At 39.4% G+C, this 24,509-nt stretch overlaps 1 protein-coding gene across 5 annotated transcripts in view; it reads right to left on the minus strand.

The window, feature by feature from the left end:
• LOC126282261 (ubiquitin carboxyl-terminal hydrolase 46) overlaps window positions 1–24,509 on the minus strand; it is a 93,895-nt gene that overhangs the window by 22,953 nt on the left and 46,433 nt on the right. For 3 of the 5 annotated variants that reach the window (XM_049981868.1, XM_049981866.1, XM_049981870.1), the window contains 2 exons: window positions 23,006–23,142; window positions 22,764–22,919 (listed from right to left, as the gene is read on the minus strand). In XM_049981868.1, coding sequence (XP_049837825.1) covers window positions 22,764–22,919; window positions 23,006–23,142 — 293 coding nt within the window. Of the gene's footprint in view, window positions 1–22,763; window positions 22,920–23,005; window positions 23,146–24,509 lie in introns of all 5 variants that reach the window. The other 2 variants (XM_049981867.1, XM_049981869.1) reach the window with 1 other exon arrangement.

Genomic DNA, 24,509 nt, shown 5'->3' on the forward strand with positions numbered 1-24,509 from the left:
TCTAACCAAAGAAGGGAAAGCAGATAGGTGGAAGGAGCATATAGAGGGAGTATACAGGGGAGATGTTCTTGAGCACAAAATTATGGAAATGGAAGAGGATGTAGATGAAGATGAAATGGGAAATACAATAATGCGTAAAGAGTTTGACAGAGCACCGAAAGACCTAAGTCGAAACAAGGCCCCGCGAGTAGACAACATTCCATTAGAACTACTGACAGCCTGGGGACAGCCAGTCCTGACAAAACTCTACCATCTGGTGAGCAAGATGTACGAGACAGGCGAAATACCCTCAAACTTCAAGAAGAATATAATAATTCCAATCCCAAAGAAAGCAGGTGTTGACAGATGTGAAAATTACCAAATTATCAGTTTAATAAGTCACAGCTGCAAAATACTAACGCGAATTCTTTACAGACGAATGGAAAAACTGGTAGAAGCCAACCTCGGGGAAGATCAGTTTGGATTCCGTAGAAATGTTGGAACGTGAGAGGCAATACCGACCCTACGACTTATCTTAGAGGAAAGATTTGTAGACTTAGAGAAAGCTTTTGACAATGTTGACTGGAATACTCTCTTTCAAATTCGAAAGGTGGCAGGGGTAAAATACAGGGAGCGAAAGGCTATTTACAATTTGTACAGAAAGCAGATGGCAGTTATATGAGTCGAGGGACATGAAAGGGAAGCAGTGGTTGGGAAGGGAGTGAGACAGGGTTGTAGCCTGTCCCCGATGTTATTCAATCTGTATATTGAGCAAGCAGTCAAGGAAACAAAAGAAAAGTTCAGAGTAGGTATTGAAATCCATGGAGGAAAAAAAAAAAAAAAAAAAAAAAAAAAAAAAAAAAAAAAAAAAAAAAAAAAAAAAAACGTTGAGGTTCGCCAATGACGTTGTAATTCTGTCAGAGACAGCAAAGGATTTGCAAGAGCAGTGAATGGAATGGACAATGTCTAGAAAGGAGGATATAAGATGAACATCAACAAAATCAAAACGAGCATAATGGAATGTAGTCGATTTAAGTCGGGTGATGCTGAGGGAATTAGATTAGGAAATGAGACGCCTAAGGTAGTAAAGGAGTTTTGGTATTTGGGGAGCAAATAACTGATGATGGTCGAAGTAGACTGGCAATTGCAAGGAAAGCGTTTCTGAAGAAGAGAAATTTGTTAACATCGATTATTGATTTAAGTGTCGGGAAGTAGTTTCTGAATGTATTTTTATGGAGTGTAGCCATGTATGGAAGTGAAACATGGACGATAAATAGTTTAGACAAGAAGAGAATAGAAGCTTTTGAAATGTGGTGCTACAGAAGAATGCTGAAGATTAGATGGGTAGATCACATAACTAATGAGGAGGTATTGAATAGAATTGGGGAAAAGAGGAGTTTGTGGCACAACTTGACTATAAGAAGTGATCGGTTGGTAGGACATGTTCTGAGGCACCAAGGGATCACCAATTTAGTAGTGGAGGGCAGTGTGGGTGGTAAAAATCATAGAGGGAGACCAAGAGATGAATACACTAAGCAGATTCATAAGGATGTAGGCAGAAGTAGGTACTGGTAGATGAAGAAGCTTGCACAGGGTAGATTAGCATGGAGAGCTGCATCAAACCAGTCTCAGGACTGAAGACGACAACAACAACAACAACAACAACAACAACAACAACAACACTACTACACATCAATTTAGATCAATGCTGATATTGTGTGCATCCAATTAATTTCAGCATGTAATGCAAATTTTGACACAGCTAGCACTTTCTTCTTCATTATGTTATACTGTTGTCTGCAAGTACATAAATTTCACTCACACTCCTGATACCTTAATAGAAATGCATTATATTTACTATGTACACAATGGGTGTCCAACCGGTGTGTGTGGGCCACACACGGCCCAAAGCAAATAATGTGGCCCAAGAAGTGAGTATCTATCACAGATCGGTGAAAAAAAGGTTTCTATTTACAGTTATGATAATTTGAATAGTCAATTTGAAAACCCTGCCACACAATTGAAGTCTCTCACTGTTCCATCACACTTTCTTTTCTTTTTTTTTTCTAGTGCTTATAACCCAAAAATATTTGTCTTCTTCCAATGTGGCTCAGGTAAGCTAAAAGACTTGACACCCTTGATCTAAACCACTGCGATGTAAGCGTCTTGTCTGTCTCACTGCTTTAGTTTTCTTAAAACCCTTCCCGTTTGCAAGCAAAAAGTGGCTTTATCTAAAAAATGTCTGCCGTTTGGAATTATTCTAACTGTACTGCTGATCCACAGTGGACCCACTTGAAAGTGGGCTACTGAATATTAAATGTGGAAAGAATGGCCTTAATCTGTATCTACTTTTCACAGCTTCTAGAAAATCAGTATTTGATTTCTATCTTTCATGCAGATACTATCATACATTCAGAACCTGCTACAGTTAAAGTATGTTAAGTTGAAAGTGTATCAATAATTATTCCACATGAACAAAGCTCTATGGTAACTAAAAATCACTGCTCTGATCTAATGCGAAGATTATCTTTATGCAAAGGTTCACTATTCATCAACTTTGATGATAGTTATAAGAGAGGCAGATGATTATGAAATAAATTCTATTTCTTTGTCACTGATATTTCTCTACAGTTAATGTGTATCACTACAAATCAGTACGTTATAGCTTATGTTATCTGATACCACCAAGGAAACTTACAGAGTAAAAGAGACCTTCCTTATGTAACAAAGATACTTATTCAAATTAATTTTCTAGGTTAAAAAAGGGAAAAGAAATGAATTTGGTATAGGAACACACAATTCATCACAGGAACTTCCTCAGTCATCTCACCAGAACAGGTGCTAGAGACTACCCAACTTGTTACTATGACAGCATCAACAGGTTAACCTTATCACACATTACTTTCATGTGAGTGGTACAGTGATCATCAAGTAACTAAGAAAGAGACTAAATTAAAATACCAATTTTTCCAACAATGTCACCACACTCCTCTCATCAAAAAATAATTAAAAAAGAAAAAAATAATGGAGAATTACTGTACCATATGACCGTATCAGGTGAGAGTGCCAATTCTACATATTGCTTAATCTTTATCTTTTGAAATCCTTTGTACTACCAGAAGATAATGACACAGTATCACTAAAAAATAGTGTTTTTGTGCTATTCTTCATCTCTTTCTTCAATAACCTAAAATATTTAAGCTTGTTGTCTAGTACTATGATGTGTGACGATTTGTTGTAATCATCAAATGTACTGCTGATCTAATGCAGGACTGGGCAAATGGTAAGTACATCAAATGCCAATAATACAAAACAATAAAGCTAAACTCATATTGCACAATGTTTAATTTGAGGACCAAAATCTAAAACTTTAGTGATCTTTTTCACTGTGTCTGCCTGTCACTCAACCAATCTACACTGTATCTTGTTCCATAAGCTGTCAAAAATCCAATTTTGGTGGGTAAAATTTTTGCTTAGCAGCTCTAAAGCACTGAACAACTGACTGAATCCTACAGTATTCCATATCTATTGACTCACTGAAGCTTGAGCATCTAACTTCCAATGTTTCTGCAGAGTTCTAATTGGAAGTTAAGAGCACATTTCACATACCAATGTGTCACTGTACCTAAAAATCTATGAACCATTCACTTCCCCCTCCTCGCCTCAATACAATCCATTCTACAGCAGAGCTAGAGCTCCTGCAATTTTCATTTCTTTGTTACAGCACTTCTCCAGTGACGTGGAGAAAGAAGACATATATGCGCTTGAGTATATACCTATCCTTTTTCCCCCCTAAGGTCAGTCATTCTGCTCCCGGGATTGGAATGGCTCCTTACCCTCTCCCTTAAAACCCACATCCTTTCGTCTCTCCCTCTCTTTCCCTCTTTCCGGAAGAAGCAACCGTTGGTTGCGAAAGCTAGAAATTTTGTGTGTGTTTGTGTGTTATTTTATTGAGCCTATCTACCGGCACTTTCCCGCTCAGAATTTCCTCTCCAACCTCAACTCCTTAGGTTCCATCAGATTCACCTGGTCCTACTCCAAATACTATGCCACTTTCCTTGACGTTGACCTCCATCTGTCCAATGGCCAGCTTCACACATCCGTCCACATCAAACCCACCAACAAGCAACAGTACCTCCATTATGACAGCTGCCACCCATTCCATATCAAACGGTCCCTTCCCTAGAGCCTAGGCCTTTGTGGCAAACGAATCTGCTCCAGTCCTGAATCCCTGGACCATTACACCAACACCCTGAAAACAGCTTTCGCATCCCGCAACTACCCTCCCGACCTGGTACAGAAGCAAATAACCAGAGCCACTTCCTCATCCCCTCAAACCCAGATCCTCCCACAGAAGAACCCCAAAAGTGCCCCACTTGTGACCGGATACTTTCTGGGACTGGATCAGTCTCTGAATGTGGCTCTCCAGCAGGGATACGACTTCCTAAAATCCTGCCCCGAAATGAGATCCATCCTTCATGAAATCCTCCCCACTCCACCAAGAGTGTCTTTCCGCCGTCCACCTAACCTTTGTAACCTCTTGGTTCATCCCTATGAAATCCCCAAACCACCTTCCCTACCCTCTGGCTCCTACCCTTGTAACCGCCCCCCGGTGTAAAACCTGTCCTATGCACCCTCCCACCACCACCTACTCCAGTCCTGTAACCGGGAAGGTGTACACGATCAAAGGCAGAGCCACGTGTGAAAGCACCCACTTGATTTACCAACTGACCTGCCTACACTGTGGCGCTTTCTATGTGGGAATGACCAGCAACAAACTGTCCATTCGCATGAATGGACACAGGCAGACAGTGTTTGTTGGTAATGAGGATCACCCTGTGGCTAAACATGCCTTGGTGCACGGCCAGCACATCTTGGCACAGTGTTACACCGTCCGGGTTATCTGGATACTTCCCACCAACACCAACCTATCCGGACTCTGGAGATGGGAACTTGCCCTTCAATATATCCTCTCTTCTCGTAATCCACCAGGCCTCAATCTCCGCTAATTTCAAGTTGCCGCCACTCATACCTCACCTGTCATTCAACATCATCTTTGCCTCCAACACTTCCGCCTCGACTGACATCTCTGCCCACACTCTTTGCCTTTAAATATGTCTGCTTGTGTCTGTGTATGTATGGGTGTGTGTGTGTGTGTGTGTGTGTGTGTGTGTGTGTGTGTGTGTGTGTGTGCCCCGCGCGCGCACGCGAGTATATACCTATCCTTTTTTCCCCCCTAAGGTAAGTCTTTCCGCTCCCGGGATTGGAATGACTCCTTACCCTCTCCCTTAAAACTCACATCCTTTCATCTTTCCTTTTCCTTCCCTCTTTCCTGACGAAGCAGCTGCCGGTTGCGAAAGCTTGAAATTTTGTGTTTGTGTGTTATTTTACTGTGCCTGTCTACTGGTGCTTTCCCACTTGGTACGTCTTGGAATCTTTGGTTTTAATATATTTTTCCCATGTGGAAGTTTCTTTCTAACAACAGAGAGAGAGGTGCTAAAATATTATATGGTATTACATTATTTGTTAAGATTGTATCAAAGTAAGAAGCAGTTAACACAAATAATGCACATTGTTTCACTAAGAAATGGTGTATAGTTAAGGAGATTCAAAATAATTTACATAGAGAAACTTCTGAAAAGTTTCTTTCCTTCACAATTTAAACTTTCATTTAGATTTTGACAACTGAAGCACTATAAGTAGATAACTAATACCTTAATTAAAAGATTGTTGTATGAAGCATAAATATGACAGATGAATAGTTTAGTATTATTCAGAATGTACCAAATGACAATTAACTCATAAAAACTAGTTTCCAAGAATGATTTTACCTTTTTGATCCCGAGTTGTGCAACTGAAAAATGTGATTTATTGAAAATGTGTTTCATTGTTTATATCCAAAATTCATCAGTGACCTGCAATTATATTACACATACAGTGAACTAACTATAATTATTAAAATAGTCTGTTACAAAAGTTTGCTAGTTTTTTCATTTGTGGACCGTATTGTAGCTCCATACTACAATTTTTGTTAAACAGCACAATTTGTGCTGAAAATTTCTTTATGTCTGTGTCTATTTTGAACATCGTGTTTCAATGTACTGAACAGTAATCTGCATGGGATTTTTCTGTATTTCCATGTTGCTACATTAATATATCTTTTTGAATCCATTTACAGTAACTATCCTGTCCAATACTGTACTTTCAAAAAGGGAACTGCACCCTAAGTGAAGAAAGTCTTTAACCAGAAGAAGCGAGCAATAAGAATATTGTGTAAAGTAGATAACTGCATGTCTAGTAGACACCTTTTTTACAGGTCTCTGAATGCTTATACTCATTTTCCACTACACATTCTCCTTAATGATTTTTGTTGCTGATGACAAGTCAGTTTCAGCTGAACTGACACGAGACATTGAGTCACAGACAGGCACAACAAAAAGGCTGTTATACATTTAGCTTTCGGCCATATCCTTCTCGAGAAAAGAAACACAAATTCACACAAGGAAGCACACATGACCGATATCTCCACCAGCTCCCACCGGAATCCAAGTTTCATTGAATGAAAGCAGCAGTCTGTAGTAGGGCAGAGAAGAGGGAGGGACAGTGGGGTACATAGATTATTACGTGGCGGAGTGTGCAAGGGCTACATGGAATGTGACAAGGCTATCATCAGCTGCAGCATTAGGATGCTCTGGGGGATGGAAAAGGAGTGTGGGGGTGTGGGAAAGGAGAGGAACAGAGAAGGGGAAAAAACTGATAGATGCAATAGCAGAGCGTGGCACATTATGACGTTGAGGGCAGTGAATAGGGAGGAGGTGATAGAACAGAGAGGGGCAGAAACTGTTGAGTGCAAGGTATGGGATCAATAAGTTATTGTAGGTTGAGGCTGGAATAATTTTGGGAATGGAGAATGTGTTGTAAGGAAACCATCTGCATACTTCAGAAAAACTGATCATCGATAGGAGAATCCAGATGGCCTGTGTTGTGAAGTAGCCATTGAAATCGATCATTCTATGTTCGGATGCATGTTGTGCCACAGGATGGTCAAGTTTGCTCTTGGCTACAGTTTGGCAGGGACCATTCATCCTGTTGGACAGTTGGTTGGTAGTCAAACCAATAGATATACACCTATGCAATGATTGCAGCAAAGCTGGTATATGACATGGCTGCTCTTTCACAGCCTGTGACACTCAGGACTGGAATAGGTATTTTTCTTTAAAGCAGGGTAGGTCTGGGGGATAGTGCCTGGAGTGAAGGCCTTTGTGAGACCTTCGGAATATTGTGCAAAGGAGTTCTTGTCACTGTGGATACAGCATCCCTGGGTGGCTAGGATGTATGGGACAAATTTTCTGGTGTGAAAGGGATGACAGCTGTATGGATGAGAGGAGGAGGTGATCAATGTCAGGAAGGTGGCATAATGGGTTGAGGAGGACCAGATGAAGTGGATGGGAGAGAAAGTGTTGAGGTTATGAAAGAATGAGGATAGGATGCCTTTGCCTTGAACCTACATAATGAAGATACTATGAATGACCCTGAAACAGACCAGGTGTCTGAGGTTTTGGGAGGCTAGGAAGCTTTCCTCTAGATGGTCCATAACAAGTCGGCATTGGAGAATGTCGTGGGTATCCATGGCTGTGCTGTGGATTTGTTTGTATATCTTACCTTCAAAGGCAACATAGCTGTGAGTTAGGATAAAGTTAGTAAGGTGTACGAGGTATGAGGTATTGAGTTTGGAGTCTGGAGGATGTTGGGAGAAGTACTGTTCAACAGTGCAAGACCATGGTCATGAGGGATGCTTGTGTATAGGGAAGTGACATCAACAATGACAAATAGGGATCCAGGACGTAAAGGGGTGGGGATGGTGGAAAGTTGGTGAAGAAAGTGGTTGGTGCCTTTCGTGTGGGAGGCTAAAGTTTGGGCTATTGCTTGGAGGTATTGGTCCATGAGGGACAAGATTATTTCTGTGGGGCACAATAACCAACTACTTTGAGGTGACCAAGATTATTAAGTATGTGGATTTTGGAATCATGTAGACAATGGACTTTCCATTGTTTGAACTTTTATTTACACAGTCACATTACAAAACACAAAAATAATTTTCCTGTACATTTTGCCATTTTGTTTGTGGTCAAGACTGAGGTTATCTACCTGGTGGGAAGATATTCAACAAGCTCCCATGTAACATAAAGCAAGAATTTGGGAATCCCTACCAATTTGAAAGAAAATTAAAAAACATATCTCAAAAATGGCTCTGAGCACTATGGGACTTAACATCTATGGTCATCAGTCTCCTAGAACTTAGAACTACTTAAACCTAACTAACCTAAGGACATCACACAACTCCCAGCCATCACGAGGCAGAGAAAATCCATGACCCCGCCGGGAATCGAACCCGGGCGTGGGAAGCGAGAACGCTACTGCACAACCACGAGATGCTGGCAAAACATATCTCATTAGCAACTATTTCTATAAATTATCTGAATATCTATTGAATATACATTGAAAAGCTCTGTTAATTTCATAGCAAGGCGCAGTGTGCATTGTAATGCTATGCAAATGGTTGTAATGGGCTGTAGATCAACACACCATTTACAGATGTTGGTAGACACATCCTTTGAAAAATACCACTCTAATTAAGTAAGTATTAATGGGACCAATACATGGTATGGATAAAAAAATGTAATTTTTTATGGAATTTGAACCTTTGGGATCTTGCTCATTTACTCTCCAAACGGTTTTCCAGAAAAATTGGATTTAGGACATTTATTTTATTTTATTTTATTATGTCTGTGTCATGCTCGGATTTGCTGGGACAGTAAGTTCTGATGTTAACCTTTCTTTCTCACTTGTCTTTTAGTTGTGAAATGTGTGGCTAATCTGTAATAGTGCCATTATGACGCTCCACTGTTTCACATGTTTCATCTTAGGAAGTTAGTTTGTGATGTTGCTCAGATCAGTGTGTTTGTGGTGTTGTGAATCCAGTTTTACTTTGATCTCACTGAAGATGATGAAACCAAAAGGAGTTTTTAAAATGAGAAAGTTTAAAGAATGTATGCTCATCATATATGTATATCATGTGAAAATATCACAGCGGCACTAAGTAAAAGTGCTCCAATCAAACCTACTCTCAGTGCTTCGTCAATAAGACATTTTTTTCTTCGAATATAGAACAAATGAAGAAAGGAACAATATTATTATGAGCACGATCATTTTATTTAACATAGTTTTTAATTTTGTGATGCGCAAGAAGTGTGTAATATCTGAAAGCATGAAGATTGAAGAACCTGACAGTGGTAGAAAAGGTATCTTAATTCTGCAACAAATTGTTTGTCATAATTATTATTCTGTTATTTCCTGTCTGACTTCACTGAAATCAGACCCAAAGAGGCCTCATGAAGTAAATACAAGACTTGTGTACACACTATGTTCAGTTGGGAAAGGTATGGCTGCTGGAAACATATTCTGCATACTCTGCAAAGAACTTTCAGAATCTGGGGGCTTTATTGGAGAAAGCTGTAGTGGAAGTCAGTGAGTAGCCCATGAGGAATGTTGTAAGAGACGCTGTTGTAGATAGATGCTTTCAGATGTTACACACTTCTTGCGCATCACAAAATTAAAAACTATGTCAGATAAAATAATCATGCTCATAATAATATTGTTCCTTTCTTCATTTGTTCTATATTCTAAGAAAAAAATGTTTTATTGACGAAGCACTGTGAGTAGGTTTGATTGCAGCACTTTTACTTGGTGCCGCTGTGATATTTTCACACGAGGTTTCGCAAGCCCCCTATTGCTTTAGCAAAAAAGGGGACATCTCTCCCTGAACAGTGTTGTTACAGCAACAAGTGTAGACACGGGGAAGTTCGCTGATGTAGAAATTATGACTAGATTCCATCAAACTTGCCAACGGTTAACAAGATGCAGAAACGAAGAACACAAACGAAAGTGTTAGGATAACAGTGGTGGAATGGAAGTATTTGGTTTAAAAAAATATTTTAATGATCAGAAGAGAACGAGAGGCGTATCTTTGAGATGGAGACGACAAGGCCTAGACAAGTGCAGTGAACACCAACCCTTAAGGTGACATGGAGATTACCAAAACGGAATGTGTCAGCCAAGTACAAAAACATTTGTGGGCCAGATTTAGGAAACTAATTGTCGACCTTAAAGGTAAAATTTTACATGGAGGTAAACTGCTGACATGACAAGGTTGTTTGACTAAGAATGAAATAGAAAATCTCCAGATATATTATGGACAGGCAATTAGACAGAAAAAGGACAATACAGAGGCTACAAAGAATGATGTGTGGGCAATATTGTTTATAATTCTGCTACAGATGAAAGCCCATGCCCATCGTTCTGCCCAAAAGGTGATACATCATGGTGCTGCAAGTTTAACAGGGCAGGACTGACTGGAGAATCTTATTTGCAGAAGCAGCTGTACTTAGTACTATAAACCCCATATTCATACTCAGAAACTTGTCAAGGTCTGAGCTACTAAAGAAGAGTTTTCATGGGCAAACCCAAAATCCAAATGAGTGTTTCAACAGCTTGATTTGGGTCTACCAAAAACTGTGTTTGTAGGTATGCAGACATTTGTAGGTATGCAGAGTCCACAATGCTGTTCTCACACATAACTGTGAAAATATTGCCAAGTCTTGGGTACTACAAAAATTAGGAATTATTCCTGGGAAGAATATGGTCTCAGGTCTTCACCACTGTGACAACTGTAGAGTGCAAGATGCTAAAAAAAGGCAAGACAATCAGCTAGATGTCATAAACAAAAGTTGGAGGCAACACAAGGGGCAGAAGAAGACAAAACATACGGATCAAACTGCTTTTAAACATCTGTAAGTGTTAAAGCGCAGCTCATTATTTTTAAAAGTGATTTCCCTGATATAGCTTTTTTATTAGGAAATACCCTTTTTCTGAAGAACTATTCAAGATAATTCAATAAAATTTAGTATGTATCTAGATAACTACCATCTTCAGCTATGGAACCTCAAAAAATGTAAAATTTTGTGTTATTTTCTTCTAAATAAAATTGTAAATTAAGAAAAATATGGCAAAATTTTGGATCCTTTCATTTTCTAAATTTTTTGAAAAAAAAAAAAAAGCTCAAAAATAATATTTAGGTTTAGTATAAAGCACAGCAGATACTTAATGTCTGGTACAAATTTCACTCTTGTACATTCAATAGCCTCCTCACAAATGGGACAAATGTTTGGTGTTAGTATGGACCAAATAGGTAAGTATGCTCCACAAGCAGCTCTACAGTATTTGCTGAGGAGACAGCAACTTTAAGCTTTCTTTCTAATTTCCTTTATTGAATTCTGACAGCATAAGAATGTATAGTGTTCAGCAGTTATTCCTTTCCTGCTCCTCCTCTTGTTTTCAGTCCTCAGTCTTCTAAAGTGATTGATGGGGTCTACCATGAATTCCTCTCCCGCACCAACCTCTTCATCTCAGAGTAGCACTTGTGCCTTGTGTCCTCAATTATTTGCCTTCCCCTACAGTTTTAACTCTGTACAGCTCCCTCTAGCACCATGTAAGTTACTCCCTGATGTCTTAACATGTCCTACCAGTTTGTTCCTTCTTCTTGTCAGTATTTTCCATATGTTCCTTTGTTCACCCATTCTACAGGGAACCACCATATTTCATACTTAAACAATATTAAGAAAAGGATAGATGACCACTCACTGTAAAGGTGACCCGCCGAGTTGCAGTAAGGCACAACAAAAAGCCTGTTACACATCATAGCTTACGGCCAAAGCCTTTTTCAACAAACAACACACACACATTCACACAAGCAAGCACACCTATGCACATGTGGCTGGTACCATGACTGGAATTCCAGTCAGAGCTGCTGGTGGTAGTTGTCAGGTGTACACGAGGTGTGTGTGTGTGTGCGCTTTATTTTTGCGTGCGTGTGCATGGGTGTGTGCATATGCATGTGCACAGGGTTCCCACAAGTTTCCAAAGTGAAATTCCGTGATATCCAGACAAGTGAAATCTCAAGAATGAGTAAAAACATAAGTTGACAAAAACAAGGAGGCATTTCTGTACTTTTAAACTTGAGAGCGAAAATCTTAAGTACTAACATAAAAATCTGGACTTACAAAATTTTCATCCATTCGCCACTACGCTGTTGGATGTTGGAGACATTTCTCCAGAGGAGCATAGAGGAGATTCTAAGAAGCAGATTAAACCTAGTAAGAAGTTTTTCATAACTATAGCCATTAGCAATTATTCAAAAATTATGGCATGATTTTCTGACTACACTTTAAGTACTATCTGATGTAGTTAGCTACAGTATTGCATGCGATGCGACTCAAATTTAACATTTATAGAAAATGACTTTCTTTCAAACAACCTCTTAAGCTCTGGGCTATACATTTTCCATCTATCCCATGAGAATTCTTCAAATAAAATAACTTTATGAAAGTCCCTCGTGCTTTGAAATGTAAATTCACCAGGAGTCAGACAGAACACATACTCTGATATATTATCATAATCTATCAAAGTTTCTATCAATTATGATTTACTGACTCCTGGTAAGCCATATGGGTATGACATGAATTTGAATACATTATTCATTCCACAATTCCATCAACAAATAACGCCTCCTGCCCAGCCTTCATAAATTGTATGATATGGATACACCTGGCCTGCTGGAATGTGGGAGGGGGTAAATGATATAATCAAGATATTGGCGAAGGCCAACTCATCGTGTGTCTGCCACTATTTTCCTTCTTCTTATCATACTACTTTCTAATATATGGATCACTTTCAAAGTGCCAAAATGTACTAGAATAAATAAAATGTCTATAGAATGCTGCACTGTACAATGTACTTGCAGTGAGACAGTTACAATTCCTGAAATCCATTGCTCGTGGCCTCTGGCCTGCTGAGGAGCACCGTAGTCCTGGGTCCTTGATGAAAATCTGCCTCATTACACCACACATAAACAGACCTGGACTGCAGGGAGATTGGTGAGACTAGATCCGAGGGGCAGGGCCTGAACATCACTGGGAAACAATGGGCTTCAGACTGGCAGGCCCAATCCATTAGAGATACCCACAGAAATGGCCTGCAGTTTTGGCACGCCAAAGAAGTCCTCTCGTGTGTTGTGTGGCCAACTGGTTATGTCACAGACACCATGGTGATGAAATGAGACTACAGTGCTTACTACAAGCAACAGATAACTTGCACGAATACTCTGAGAATCAATACTACCGAGGAAAGGTAGCAACTCAGCATGAAGGTGATCACTGAACTGCAGAATTCCCCTATATTCTGCGACTTCCAGATCTTCTGCGAACCCTGGTGTGGACGAACAACTGCCCGCACGTTCCTTTGCTGAAGAAGGCTTTGGCCGAAAGCTATAATGTGTGAAGCTTTTTCATTGTGTGTCTGCAATTCAATGGATCACCTTTACCGTAACTAGCAACCGATCCTTTTCCTAATATTGTTGATATTCCAACATGGAGTTTCCATTATTTCATTCCTTACTTTATCAGTCCACATAACTTTCAACATTTCTTCTGTAGCACCACACCTCAATCACTTTGATTCTCTTCTTTACCAGTTTTGTCACAATCCACAGAATGCTGTGCTCCAAATGTACATCCTTAGAAATATCTTCCTCAGTTTAACGCTGATGTTTGTGCGTGCCAACTTGTCTTGGACAGAAATGCCCTCGTCTCTGCTAATCTGCTTTTTGGCCCTCTGTTTCCTACATCATGTGTTATTTTGCTTCCTAGACAGTGGAATTTCTTAACTTTGTCTGCTTCTTGGTTCCCAGTTTTTGGCAAGTTTATTGCTAATATCAGCTTTCTTTCGTTTACACTCAGTTCATATTCTGTACTCTGAGTGTTTATTCCATTCAGTAAGTCCTGTATTTCTTCTCCACTTACAGTGAGATTAGCAAAGTTATCAGCAAATCTTTTCATTGACATCTTTTCCATCTTTAATTTTAATCATAATCTTGAATCTTTCTTATTTCCATCACTGCTTCTTTGATGTACGGGTTGAACATTAAGGGCAAAAGACTACATTCCTGTCTTACACCCTTTTTAATCTGAGCACATAGTTTTTGGTCTTCCATTCTTATTATTCCCTCTTCATTCTTGTTCATATTGTATATTTCCCACCTTTCCCTATAACTTACTCCTTTCTACATAACTTTGAACATCTTGCACCATTTTGCATTGTCAAACGCTTTTTCAGATCAACAAATCTTACGGACATGTCTTGATTCTTCTTTATGTCTTGCTTCCATTATCAATCGCAATGTCAGAACTGCCTGTCTGCAAGTCAAACCGATTATATCTAATAAAACCTTATTTGCCTTACTACTGTTTTGTATATTATTCTTGTCAGCAACATGGATGCATGAGCCATTAAGCTGAGCGTCCAACTGTTCTCATATATATCTGGTCTCATTACCTTTGGGATTGTGCGATGATATTTTTCTGGAAATCTGATGGTAGAGTTTAATCAAAGCATTCAAATGAACGTCCATGGTCTCTGCGAGCCATGATCTTTCGTATGTCTTTGACTTGTCTTCTTGTGTTCTGTGTGGTGTGAGAGTGAGATGTCTCTCTGCTGTATATCAAGTAGCACTGAGTGGAGTACAATTTATTAGTTTCTTTTAACATGAAGTGGTGGGATGCAAATTATGTAACAAGCTCCTACAGTCAGTACAAGGTTTACCAGAACAAGCATTCAAACAAGCACTGGATGACTGATTAGTTGCCCATCCATTCTAATCCATTCTACAAAATAAAGGAATTTATCACCTGTAATAGAAATTACATTAATAACAAGACAATTGTTTCTTTTAAGTTATCAGTTGTACTGAACTATGTGTGTGACCGTTGTCTCTTGCTGTAATGCAGAACTCTGAGCGGGTTATAGGCCCACATATCCAGGTAACTGGATGTTAAAACAGTTAACAGACTTGGAACAACATGTCATTATTTCAAACTTAGGATACCATTGTTCAAAATTGTTTTATTCTACAAAAATGACAACAGTTAGTTTGATTAGTGTGCCAAAGGTGAAAAGATGCAACTATTGAAATAGGGCTTTTGCAATTGAGAATGTGCTTATTCTCAAAGGATTGGCCAAATATGTCTCAGAAGCTGAAAAAGAAGATACAGGGCCAAAGTAAAAATAATTTTTACTATTGATGCATCCTCCCATGTACATGCAAGAGAAGTAAAATCACCAGTGGACTTGGGGAAGAGACTGGAACTGCTGTTTGACTTCCCTAACAAGGATAAATTTATTTTCTGTTAGTGCATAAAGTCAGAATATTTTATAAGTGTACTGACAGTGACGTTAATAATATCTGACAATGAAGTGCCTTTAAATGGTTCTTTTAATAGAAGTGACTGGTATGTTGATTCTGGAGCTGATGTGCATCTCAAAGCAAATAAAAGTTGGATGAAGAGTATGGAGAGTATGCACAAAATTGTGGGAGTGAATCACACAAATTACAGTGTTGTGCTCTGCAGAAGTTGATTTCAACATCATTTATTGGAAAGCCTTTCTATGCTATTACAGCAGAAATGCGTGCACTGCAAAATAACTTCAATCTGTAAGCAGACTGATTGAACAAGGGGACTCAGTTCAATTTAGTAATGATCACTGTAATATTTTTAGCAGGGATCAACAGTTAGCAGCAACTGCAAATCTGATAAATGGTGCTTATAAACTGAACATTGACAGATTATGTATTGCTTCAGGAATAGTTACTGCATCTGACTGACATAGAAAACTAGGTCATTTAAATGCACAATATTTTCTCATTTTGGAAGATGAGTACAGCGAAATGGATTTCTGTACTCTCTAAAGACAAAAGGCCCATCCACACGCAACGATTTGTCTGCGCAAACAGATCGTTGCGTGTGGACAGAAGATTTGTACCAATCTGAGGTGTGTGCAAACCTGGAAGTTGGAGTTGGAGGTTTGAGCGAAATCTCTCAAATCTGTGGGTTCAAACCACATTTGCGCAAACAAGTTGGAGCATGTGGAGAGGAGATCGCCGCAAATCTGGTGTGAAACATCTGTTTGCTCAGTCTAGTGTTTGTATTTGTGCGCACAGGGCATTAAAATGGCTGATACTCGCCAGTGTTCTCGAGAGTTTGTTAGTGAATTCATTGAAATATATAGGAACCACCCACGTTTGTAGAAGATTAAAAGTAAAGAATATAGTGACCGAGACAAAAAGACAGCACCATACAATGCTGTAATTGAAAAATTACGGGCAGTTGACGCCTTGGCAAACAGAGAAACAGTATAGAAAGAAACTTCCACATGGGGAAAATGTATTAAAAACAAAGATTCCAAGACTTACCAAGCGGGAAAGCGCTGGTAGACAGGCACAATGAATAAAACACACAAACACACACACAGAATTTCGAGCTTTCACAACCGGCGGCTGCTTCGTCAGGAAAGAGGGAAGGAAAAGGAAAGAGGGAAGGATGTGGGTTTTAAGGGAGAGGGTAAGGAGTCATTCCAATCCCGGGAGTGGAAAGACTGACTCCTTACCCTCTCCCTTAAAACCCAGATCCTTTCATCTTTCCTTTTCCTTCCCTCTTTCCTGACGAAGCAGCCGCCGGTTGCGAAAGCTCGAAATTCTGTGTGTGTGTTTGTGTGTTTTATTCATTGTGCCTATCTACCGGCACTTTCCCGCTTGGAATCTTTGTTTACCAAGCGGGAAAGCGCCGGTAGACAGGCACAATAAATAAAACACAGAAACGCACACACAGAATTTCTGCTTTTGCAACCAACGATTGCTTCTTCAGGAAAGAGGGAAGGAGAGGGAAAGATGAAAGGATGTGGGTTTTAAGGGAGAGGGTAAGGAGTCATTCCAATCCCAGGAGTGGAAAGACTTACCTTAGGGGGAAGAAAGGATAGGTATATACTCGCGCGCGCGTTGTTCTGAATGTTTTTTGAAACACAAGTTGCGGACACAGACCACAACAGAACTTCCTCCATTTCTATATTTCAAAATAACTGAGTTAAATTTTTGACGTTTACGGGAAGCATAGTCGCTTGCCACTGATATTTCTTTTCTACACCGACAGATGGCGGGCGAGTAGTAGATTTGGGTTTGTGTCGTGTGAACACACCACATGTGCAGCGATCTTTTGCATGTACAGACATCTGCGCCGATGTCTGCACAGACAGATCGTTGCATGTGGACCGAGCTAAAGGATGATACTTGTGAAAAATTTCAAGAATATTTAAAAATTACAGAAAATTAGCAAGAAATGAACATGAAAACATTGAGAACAGATAGCAGTAAAGAAATCTGCTGGACACGTTTTTACACAGAACTGAAAGAAGTGTCTCATTGTACACTAGAACAGAAAGTGTTCAGCATGAAGGTTGAAAAGCACTGTGCCAAAAGGTGAGTGCATACTATCTGATAGTAAAATTATAAAAGATTTCAGGCTTAAACTGTTAATACTGCAGCATATTCTCATGGATAGGTTGACGTGTTTAAGTTTAGGGAGCAAAACACATCTTATGAACTGTGAACTGGCAAGAAACCACACATTAGACATCTCAGAATAATTGGAATCAATGTCATCATGCATATTACCAAAGTTAAGACAGCAATATGGGGTAATAAGGCAAAGAAATTATCTTTGTGGGATATAGTAACACCACACTTTGATTCAGAAGCAAATGATGTAGTGATAAGCAGAAGTGTGTGAGTATAACGAAAATGTTAAGATGAAGAAATTAAAATAAAAAAAAACATGGTGCAGGAAGATGAAGAAAAGCAGAAGTATGATCCTGCATCAAGAGAAGACTCACATGATGTTTAGAAGACTTCAGTTACGTCAAAGGAAGATACTAAGAGTCAAAAACTTATCACAAGAAGATAAAGTGAAGAAGATTAGAAGATCAGAATGCTAATTTAAACCAATAAGAAGATCTGATGATTATGAGAGATTTTCCTGCTGAAACTTCTCATCAAATAGAGGACCCAACAACAGTGGAGGAAACCCTCCCAGGCCTGAAGTACAAGTATGGGAATGTGCTATGGAAGAAGAGCTTCAAGCTTTTGAAAACAACACCTCCTGGGACATGGTAAATCTTCCAGAAAGTGCTAATGTTGTGAAGTGTAAATAGTTGTTCCAAATGAAAGTCAACAGTGAAAGTAAAGTGAAGAACAACGCCAAGTTATTGGCTAGAATAAACACTGAGCAACCTGGAATTAATTACGATGAAATTACTTTCTCCTGTGGTAAGACTTCTAATAGCTTTAATTGCTGTACTAAATTTAAACATCAATATCTTCATGTGAGGACATCTTTTTTTAAACGGTATTCCCAAAGAGAAAATTTTTCTAAAGCAAGCTCAAGGTTTTTAATCTTTGTAACTATTATGGAAAAGTTTTGAAGTTAGAAAGGGCCATGTATGGGTTGAAACACACTGTGAACTCTATAAGAGCAAGCAATGTTACAAATTGTTGAGGTTACAAATGGTCTACACTAGAACCTTGCTTGTTTTCAAAACATAAGGACAAAGGCTTAGTTACCATGATAGCTTTCTGTGTAGACAATTTCTGTAATTTCTTTTGTTTTTTTTCCCCCCAAATTACATACGTGATACTGAATTCTTAAAACAGAAGCTAAATTTGGAATTTGAACTAAAGGAGTCAGAAATAGCTAAAAATTGGTTTACGGATGGAAATCAATGGAATGTTGGCTTTAAGTCAAGAAATGTACACTGCTCAGCTGATGGGAACATCCAATATGTCATAACATGAAACTGTAAAGACTCTTATTAAAACTAAACTTCATTTTCTAAGTGAAAAATAAATAAGGCTGATGATGTATAGGTACCATAATGAATTTTTCTGTATTTAACGTCTTTCTTTCAATGTGATCTATTCAAACCAGTTTAATAATTCATATTCTGACAAGCATAGGAAATGCACTAAAAGAATTACCGACTAAAGCTTACAAAAGGAGATTTAGAATTATGAGATGCAGATTGGGTAAACTGTTCCTTAGTCTGGAAATCATAAACTGGTTTTCTTATAAACTTGTGAGATCCTGTAATTTCATGGCAGAGTGCTAAGCAGAAAACTGTTGCTCTCTTTAGCACAGAGACTGAGTATATGGCTCTTTCTGAGGCTTGTTGAGAGACCATTTATTTAAGAAGTTTATTGCATGAACTGATAAGCTATAACAAATGTATAACTTTGTGTAATGATAATTAGTGCACTTTAAATTTGTCTGTTGATTATTCATATCATAAAGGGTCCAACCATATTGGCATAAAACATAATTTTTTAAAGGAAACGGTATCCAACACAGTTGTAACATTTTACTTACAGACAAATGATATGCTAGCAGACACAATGAAAAATAGGACTGAGAAAGACTTCACAGATTGTATGGGTCTAGGTATTTTTAAGAGGCTCACTTTAACATTTTGAAGTGAGGCTGTTGAGTTTAATCAAAGCATTCACAACTGTCTGATGTCTGTTAGCCATGACCTTTTATATGATGTTGTATAACAGTGTCTCTGCCTTGCATTGCCATGTTCTGTGTGCCATGTGTATGTTGTGTATCGTGTAGCACTGAATGCAGTATAATGTGCAAGTTTCTTTTAACATGTAGTGGTCTAATAAAGTGTCCACTAGCATATCTATCAGTGCTCTCAGTGAAAGCAGGTAAATGGTGGAATTCACATGCAACGTATTTCCCCACAGGTATGTATCCAGACATATTCTACACACCAGCTTGAATAGTCACTTTCCCTAATGATTTCAGAAATTCAAAGGAGTGTTATCTATCCCGTCTGCCTTAGTTCATCACAAGTTTTGCAAAGCTTTATTAAACTTTGGCTAACATGTACCCCCTATGTCTGCTGTTTTGACTCCCACTTGTTCCTGAATCACATCATCAGACAACTCCTCCATCACAGAGGCCTTCGGTGTTTGGTGATAGCTTATTGTAGTATTGAGAAGACATTTCTAAGACTTCCTTGCCTTTCACTAATGCACACGCTGACTTATTCCATGTACCTGAAAGTTTATGAGCTCTATGAAAAATGACTAAATGAATGAATAAATTTTGTTTGCAGTGAAAAGTTGGGGATTCGGGCTGATGTGTATTTTATTAACCTTAAAATGTAACAAATCTGCAATGTTTACCAGGAGGAATGGTCAATCTTTGAGGAAATGGCAGGAATGCTCATCTAAATCAAAAAAGTTTCTATGGAAATATGCCTTATTCTAAATGGTTTTGGTGATAGAACACATTTTACCAGAAATGTGAGGGAACATCACAACCACAGTTATCCTAATTTCTGGTTAGATCATGGTAGTACAATTAACTGGCCATCAAGGTCACCAGGCCTTACAGCATTAGAAATTTTTTTTTTACTATTAGGGAGTTGGATGGAAGTCAGAGGTGTACAATCAAAAGATGAAGTGCTTGGTAGCATCACAGACAGTTGCCCTCATTAGGGAACAGGCAGAGGCACTTAGACAACCAACACAACATATTCTCCCAAGAGTGTACAGATGCTCTGAAGTTGGTGTTGAGATATTCGAACAATTGTCGTCAACTGTACATCAGTTGCAATGCTACATGTATGATACTGCTTAATGGTGAAAGTGTTAAAAGTACCTATTTTTCAACTGATACTTTGTAAAATGCATGTTGCAATGCTTACTGTTGTACACGTGTAAGCATTACAGTCTACTGAATATTACAGAAAATAAATAAAAATGTACATTGAATGTCATATCTCTAAAACAATTTGGAACATGACATACGTTCATTTGAAGGTTTTTTGCTTCAAATTATCATTCCTGTAATATTCCTAAATACTGACCATTCCTCCCGGAACACATTGTATAAAACAGTATTGGAAAATATCTACAGACAGATGCACTTATGTACAAGGAGACTTCAAAAAGTAAGTTACACAATCTGTATCATGCTAACATCATTGCTCAACAAGAGTGACATATTGTCCGAAGAGAGTACATGTCCTGAGTTTTCTGTAGAAAGTTCTGCTGTGGTACGATTAACAGGTCCATCACAGTGTGGGGTATCTGGAAATGTACTCTAAAGTTCAACTAAGTGGCACAGTAAAGTTCTTGTTGGAATGGCCTCTAAAGGCCATGAAGGACAGACTGTCCTACCGACTGACTGACCGACCGACCGGACTGACTGCAGTGTGATTCTCTGCTGATAGATGTCACTGAATGCTGATATGGAGAGGCATGTGGTGAGCACATCGCTCTCTCTGCTGTTGTCAGTTTCAGTGTCCAGAACCACTACTTCTCAACCAAGTAGTTCCTCAATTGGCCTCACAAGGGCTGAGTGCACCCTGATTGCCAACAGCACCTGACAGACCTGGATGGTCACCCATCCAAGTAGTAGCCAAGCCTGACAGCACTAAGTTCGATGATCTGACGGATCTGGTGGTATATGGACCCAATCCAATGTCATGTCCAACCATAGTGAGATGGTGCCAACAATTTGACAAAGGTCACACAGACGTGGATGATGCTGATCAGGAGAAGGCTGATGAAATCAACGACAGATGGCAGTATCCTGATAAATGAGGAACCCATTCGCAGAAGTCACAATTTTTCCAACAATGAGCATGTTCACAGCAGTTCTTGATTCTCTCCCTGACTGAGGATGGATTTCTATTGTTGAGGAACTGAACACTTGGTAGAATGTTCCAACCATTTTTTACAGGTACTTGTGACTACACTGCAAAATAGTGCCCTGTATCTCTGTCACTCTGAAGTATAGTGCAGGATTCAATAAAATTTACTTGGCCTCCCATAATAATGTGTAACTTAGTTCCCCTTGTAGACTGTAACATTAGATAATTGACGATACTGTTGGAAATAAAAGAACATTGAATGCATCTGGAATAATTAATAACAACAATTTTCAGCTGTACAAATTGGCAGAAAAAGGAGCTCCATAATAACATTGTTTATAAAGAGGATAATGGAGAACAGTGACTCTTACAAGAATGTCAAAGAAGTCTAGACTGCAACACAGAAAAACCCACAGTTAAAATAATGTATCAAACAACAGAAAAAAAAGAGGCGCATAATGTGTGAAGACAGAGGGAGAAATCTAATCCTGTGATAAAGTTAACATCTGTATAACATCCATTTTTAGACAACATAATAGGAGAAGAAATGTAAGTATACTGAAGTTGCTTTTTACTGTATTCCATTGTATAACAATCATGAAATGCCGAATCTAATAATAATACCTATCCTTAACTGTTTTATTAAATGGACTCCAGAGAAAGAGTGAAAAATCAGCATTAGATTGCAGTTTCATGTGAGTACATGTCGCAGCCATCAAAATGATTGCTCTGTTATGAAGTCAGTTACACAGAGTTATAGGAAAACAATTATGAATAATGAACAGTAATTATTGCTTCTTGTACAAGGTAAAATTAATTCCAAATTGAAACAAAGGTTTAGGTTTGTGACAGGACAGCTTCCTGTGAATGATACAGTGGCCAACTACAGACAACAAGTGCTTAGAGGATAAGCAGTTGTTGCATAGCCAAGGATAATGATTTAAAATGGTTTTCTCAACAATGGGCAATACTATCATGTCTTGCACTTTGAGAGAAACCTTACATGCAGCAAGTGGTTAGATTCTTTTTATGAGGGAGGGTACTACAGGGTGAGCTTTGGACAATTGAGAAAGGCATGCAAGTTGCCTATACAAGTCTCACACATTATTTTGAGTCATTACCTGAGCTTCTTGATAGCTACTGCAATTATCACATTTGAATTTGTTATCACTACATAACGTTTCAGTGTTACTAAAACACTTAAGACAATGAGTTATACTGGTGTTCTGATCCACATCAACCTGAAGGTCAAAAAAGTCTTCATCTTTACTGCTGACCTGAAAGAAAAATAGGAATTATTAAAAAAGTGGTAACACTGATTAAGATTTATCTGTTCACAACAAAGTACATGGAAGAAACTCACTGTTTCACAGTTTAAACATCTTGTTTCACTTGTAAGAATACCCTGGAAAATTTCATGAACCCAAGTTGGTTCCTGCTGAGATGAAGGTGTCTCTCCATTTCCTCCTGTCTTTGGCTTGTTACTACTCTGGTGACGCTCTGCTGAAAATCAATCACAAAAATTGATCTTTATATTCCTGGAAATACACAGTCACAGGAGGAATCTGAATGTATTCTATAATACGTCAGCTACGCCCTGGCTAACAGTGTTTAAGCAATTGTTACTTACAGCCTTTTCCCTTTAATGCTAATAGTGCATTAGCAACTACATGCCCCCCCCCCCCCCCCCCCCAATCCCCATCCCCCTCCACCAAACAGCAGTGCCCCTCCAAGTTCACTCCTGCTCCTGATGACGGTAATCAATTTGAATAAAGCTACTGAATCCATTGTGTCTCATGCTAACGACGTCATTATAAGTCATGATCATTTTTACTTAATGTATTTTTTATCCTTGTGTTTCTTCTCATTCTCCATTCCTAATTTAGGAACTTATATGAGGTGATGCATCATATAATGGTAAGTTGTTTGCTTATGACTTTTTGGGTGCTGGGAGCTGGCAAGGACTACAGTACTGGTAGCTGTTTTTCTGTAAACACTAAAAAATTGTATGTTTGGGCTAATGTATCTATTTAGGTCATCAAAATTTAGAAAGATGAGCATCCAAGAAGCTCCATTGTGAGCTAAGGAGATCAAATGTTGTAGGAATGTACCTACACTCCTGGAAATGGAAAAAAGAACACATTGACACCGGTGTGTCAGACCCACCATACTTGCTCTGGACACTGCGAGAGGGCTGTACAAGCAATGATCACACGCACGGCACAGCGGACACACCAGGAACCACGGTGTTGGCCGTCGAATGGCGCTAGCTGCGCAGCATTTGTGCACCGCCGCCATCAGTGTCAGCCAGTTTGCCGTGGCATACGGAACTCCATCACAGTCTTTAACACTGGTAGCATGCCGCGACAGCGTGGACGTGAACCGTATGTGCAGTTGACGGACTTTGAGCGAGGGGGTATAGTGGGCATGTGGGAGGCCGGGTGGACGTACCGCTGAATTGCTCAACACGTGGGGCGAGAGGTCTCCACAGTACATCGATGTTGTCGCCAGTGGTCGGCAGAAGGTGCACGTGCCCGTCGACCTGGGACCGGACCGCAGCGACCCATGGATGCACGCCAAGACCGTAAGATCCTACGCAGTGCCGTAGGGGACCGCACCGCCACTTCCCAGCAAATTAGGGACACTGTTGCTCCTGGGGTATCGGCGAGGACCATTCGCAACCGTCTCCATGAAGCTGGGCTACGGTCCCGCACACCATTAAGGCCGTCTTCTGCTCACGCCCCAACATCGTGCAGCCCGCCTCCAGTGGTGTCGTGACAGGTGTGAGTGGAGGGACGAATGGAGACGTGTCGTCTTCAGCGATGAGAGTCGCTTCTGCCTTGGTGCCAATGATGGTCGTATGCGTG

Source organism: Schistocerca gregaria, chromosome 7, assembly GCF_023897955.1.
Source record: "Schistocerca gregaria isolate iqSchGreg1 chromosome 7, iqSchGreg1.2, whole genome shotgun sequence".
NCBI lineage: Eukaryota > Metazoa > Arthropoda > Insecta > Orthoptera > Acrididae > Schistocerca > Schistocerca gregaria.